Genomic DNA, 3,868 nt, shown 5'->3' on the forward strand with positions numbered 1-3,868 from the left:
AATCGAGCGGTGTCGAATCGTACTGTGGTCAATAGAGTATCACCCGGCAGCGGTAGCACTGTAGGGGTCGTCGCTCAAGTACCTCGGGGCCTTGATCTACCCTACCTTGAGTGATCCGGTGTCCGTGATCTTGCGCCCTGCGGCGACCAAACACCGGACTCACGCTGTAGATAGCTCCTTGAGTAAAGCGCGAGCTCGGCCGACTTTTATATCGGTCGGCCAAAAACCCCCAACAGCCACTACAGGTTGCTCAATTTCCTCGGGAGTGATAGAATCATCGAGGCCCCTGACTCGCAACTCACAAATCTTTACGGGCCTTGTGACCGTCACCCCCAGTTCTCCGGCCAATGCGGATATGGCTTTTTGTAGCCGGTCTGCCCTGGTCTCGTTGCCTTCATCGGGGATCTCCATTATAAGAACTCCGGTGACGGCTCTCTTAGGCCGGACTTCGGAAATTCCGAAGTCCGACAACTTAATCCTGCGCCGCATCCAGGCCACCGCCGCCGCCACGTCTGCACCTTGGGCGTTGGCGGTTATCGTGATGGCCGCAAAGCGGGGAGATTTCCCGACTTTAGGGCGGGTGGCGCGTTGTCCGGGCCTAACAGCCCCTGGGACCAACGGGTCTCCCTTCCGCACTTTTTGAGGAGGAGGCTGCAACTTGCGCCTCTTTCCTCTTGTGTTTGCGGCCGACCACCTGAAACCAAGAGGTCCTAGCTCGGCCGCAGAGACTCCGGCGTAGATTGACTTGATGGGGCCGAGTCCACGCGGCGGGCGGCCTGTGGTGGCACCGCCGGCTGGACCTGCGTGTCTCCCTCTCCGCTCTTTGTTTTCTTTTTATTTTTCTTCTTCTTCCCCTTTGCGGAGGAAGAAGAAAGAAGAGTGGCCTTACGCGAAGGGCCGGCTATGGCCGGAGTGCCGGCGCCGCTCTTCGCGGTTGCGCCGCTGGGCGCTGTTTTCTTGCCCAGAGGAAAGGGAGGTGAGACTTCCTCTCCACTTGCCCCCAGGGACGGGCGAGAGAGCCGCTGGGACATTTGCTCCCAAAAGATGAACAATTAAGAGCGCATTGCGTCCATGATGCGGCCCTCCACCTCTCTGAGACTTGGGGCTTGGTGGTGCACTTGTGGGCGGATAAGTGGGCGTCCGGTACGCCACAGGCAATACCGAGCGCTCCCCTTGCTTCGTCTTTCCTCCACCGGGAAAAGAGGAGTCGCCGCCCAGGAGCCCTCCGGCTCCGGCGGCACGGAAGGTCCCGGTGGCGAGGTAACCACCCGCGGGGATGGAGCAGGGGGAAGCGGGGACCGGCGGCCGGAAGGCCGTTTCTTACGGCTTCTCGCCTCCTATAACCGCTCCTTCTTTAAAGACATGAGATCTCGCCTCAAGTTGCGGAGTTCGCCGTGCAGGGCGTTAACCTCGCCCTGCAAGCGACCGTTCTCTTAAAGGACGTTGTCCATTTTGGCCTAAACGGCGCCCTTCTTCTTCTCTAAGGAGGCAGTGTTGTCGCGCAGCCGGCTGACCTCCGCGCTCAAGGACGTATTAAGCGCGTTGAGGCGCTGGGTCTTCCTTAAGAGGTCTAGCCGGCCTGCCACTATGGATACGGCCTCCTCTAGGCCGGTCGCCGCCTTCTTAGATTGGCGGACAAAGGTACCTTTAAGGTTCTTCGACCTTGCCGCCAATTTCCGGACGGCCTCCGTCATTTTCGCGGCCTGTCCGACCACCTGGGACGTGGACATGTCCCTGGTAATTATTGGACGCGGTGGCGAGGCCCCCTCCGCCTGGCTCGAGGGGAGGGGCCGTCCAGAGCCGGCCGAAAGAATGGAGACGCGCATACCGTCGATCTCCTCGGCCAGCTCCTTTTTGGCCCGCAATTCCATCTCACGCCGGAGTTGCTCCACACACTTCCTCTTGGCCTCTGCCAGGCCAGCGTATTCCCACGTCGTAAAGGGTCTCCCCCTCCCGCGCCTTCGGACTCTCACACTATTAGACTTCTTGGGTGACCCAAGAGACTGGAAGGCCGGAGGAACCTCTTCTTTCTCGCGCGACTCGCGAGGTGGGGCTTTGTCCCGAGTACTGGCGACTAACTCCACCTCCAAATCGGAAGCGTTGTCGCGGGAGAGAGAAGTGAGCTGCAACAGTGCGAGAAGACGGCAATTTTTGTACTCAGCCTTCATTCTCCACCCTCGAGCCGGAGACTGGCAGTCTCTGGCTCCTCGGGCGTCTCTGCTTCTTAGGGTCTATTAGGCCCAAGCAGAGAGAAACGCTCCAGTTTTTCAAAGGTGCATACGCTCCAAGTTGCTTCGCAGACGCATCTTTATGCGCCGCCCCTGCGGGGCAGGCAACGCAAGATCCGTCGTTGGATGACGACCCAAGGGTGGCCGGGACAATACCACTTAAGTGCCGGAAATTGACCGTCCGATCGATTTGTTCCAGTACGATCTTAACTTCCTTATTTGCCATTATTATGAGAATAATAAAGCTGGTTTTATTTCGGTGTGTCCTTCATCTAGATCGGTTGCCGTAACCAGGCTGCGGGCCCGACCTGCCGGGGTTTTCTGTCAGGGTTTACCTTCCCTTATTTCCCCTTTTAGTTCAGGAGCTCCCCAAAGGTCTGTCTAGCATAGGTTGTGACCGGGGTAAGTTTGTATTTGGCCAAGTACTCACGCTTTACGCCGGTTTTACACGGTCGCCAGGTAATTTATCCTCCAATTACCAAGGATGTAATTAATTATTCTCTTTGTTTCAGGTACGGCGTCACAGTTCGTCGGGACAACACCTTCCAGGATGACCAAGATACACACAGGTAAGTAACTTGATTAACACGGTTTATTTTTTGATATAATTTTTTTAATACTTATGTATGTGAATAAACAATGTATTATTGATGTAATCAGTCTTATTATATTTCACGGATCACAACTGAGTGCTTCACAATCTGTTTTTATTACAGGATGCGACATGTACACGTCCGCACAGTGTAACGATTGTTATGCGACTACTCTACCACGGCGTTGCCTTCTTTCTCGTGCCGGCGCAGCGGCAACCGGCGCGCATGCGCAGTAAAGATGTAACGGTCCTACTTTTCTCTAGAAAATTTCGTTCCGTTTGTTCAAAGATTTAATTTGATGTGCTGCGGAGTAGCTCGTCGGAAACGGGAAAAAAATAGAAAGAAAAGAATGACTCGGTGTGATTTTAGTAACAGAACAAAATAAAATAATTTATTCAAATAATTCAACAGAAAGAAATAACGAAATAGTTTTAGAATACAAAAAGAAATAATACGCTGTGGAATTCACGTGCCGACGAATTCCTGGAACGGTATGCGGCAAGTCACGCTTTCTTCGGAAATATATCAAAAAAACATAAGTTGTGTACACAGTCGGAGATTTAAACGGCGCGACTCGGTCAAGGCCGTTTCGCGGGCCTCGTTTATTTGTCTACTCGGAAACGTGTTTATAGCGAGAATTGATTTTATCTCGCGGAAAAGTCTCTTTTCTATGACAAAGAGATTTACAAAAATGCTGTGTCTTAACTCACTTTTATCGGCTTGTGAAAACAATATTTACAATGCCGAAAGTTACTTTATTCCGAAAAGTAGACTTGCTCGGTCGGCCTCTTTAGGCTCGGTTGTTCTTACGGTCGCCTTTAGCTTATTCCCCTGGAACGGCTCCAACGGAAAGAGTCGGCGCAGCCTGACGGAGACTCACGCAATTCCCTTGGGCTGGTTTCAACGGAAAGGGAGCCGGTTTACCCGGTCGAGAATCTAGAGATTCCCCTGGGCGGAGCGGAGCGGATGCCGGTTTACCCGGCAGAGAATCCAGAGATTCCCCGGAGCGGAGCGGAGCGGATGCCGGTTTACCCGGCAGAGAATCCA

The 3,868-nt window shown here is 53.7% G+C and overlaps 1 protein-coding gene across 1 annotated transcript; it reads right to left on the reverse strand.

Moving 5' to 3' along the window:
- Positions 1 to 159: 159 nt before the first annotated feature.
- Positions 160 to 489, reverse strand: LOC109860422. Its single transcript, XM_020439491.1, has one exon. The coding sequence runs from the start codon at positions 487 to 489 to the stop codon at positions 160 to 162; it is 330 nt and encodes a 109-aa protein (XP_020295080.1).
- Positions 490 to 3,868: the final 3,379 nt, after the last annotated feature.

The sequence above is a fragment of the Pseudomyrmex gracilis genome, unplaced genomic scaffold, assembly GCF_002006095.1.
Source record: "Pseudomyrmex gracilis isolate BER0280 unplaced genomic scaffold, ASM200609v1 scaffold_383, whole genome shotgun sequence".
Taxonomy (NCBI): Eukaryota; Metazoa; Arthropoda; class Insecta; order Hymenoptera; family Formicidae; genus Pseudomyrmex; species Pseudomyrmex gracilis.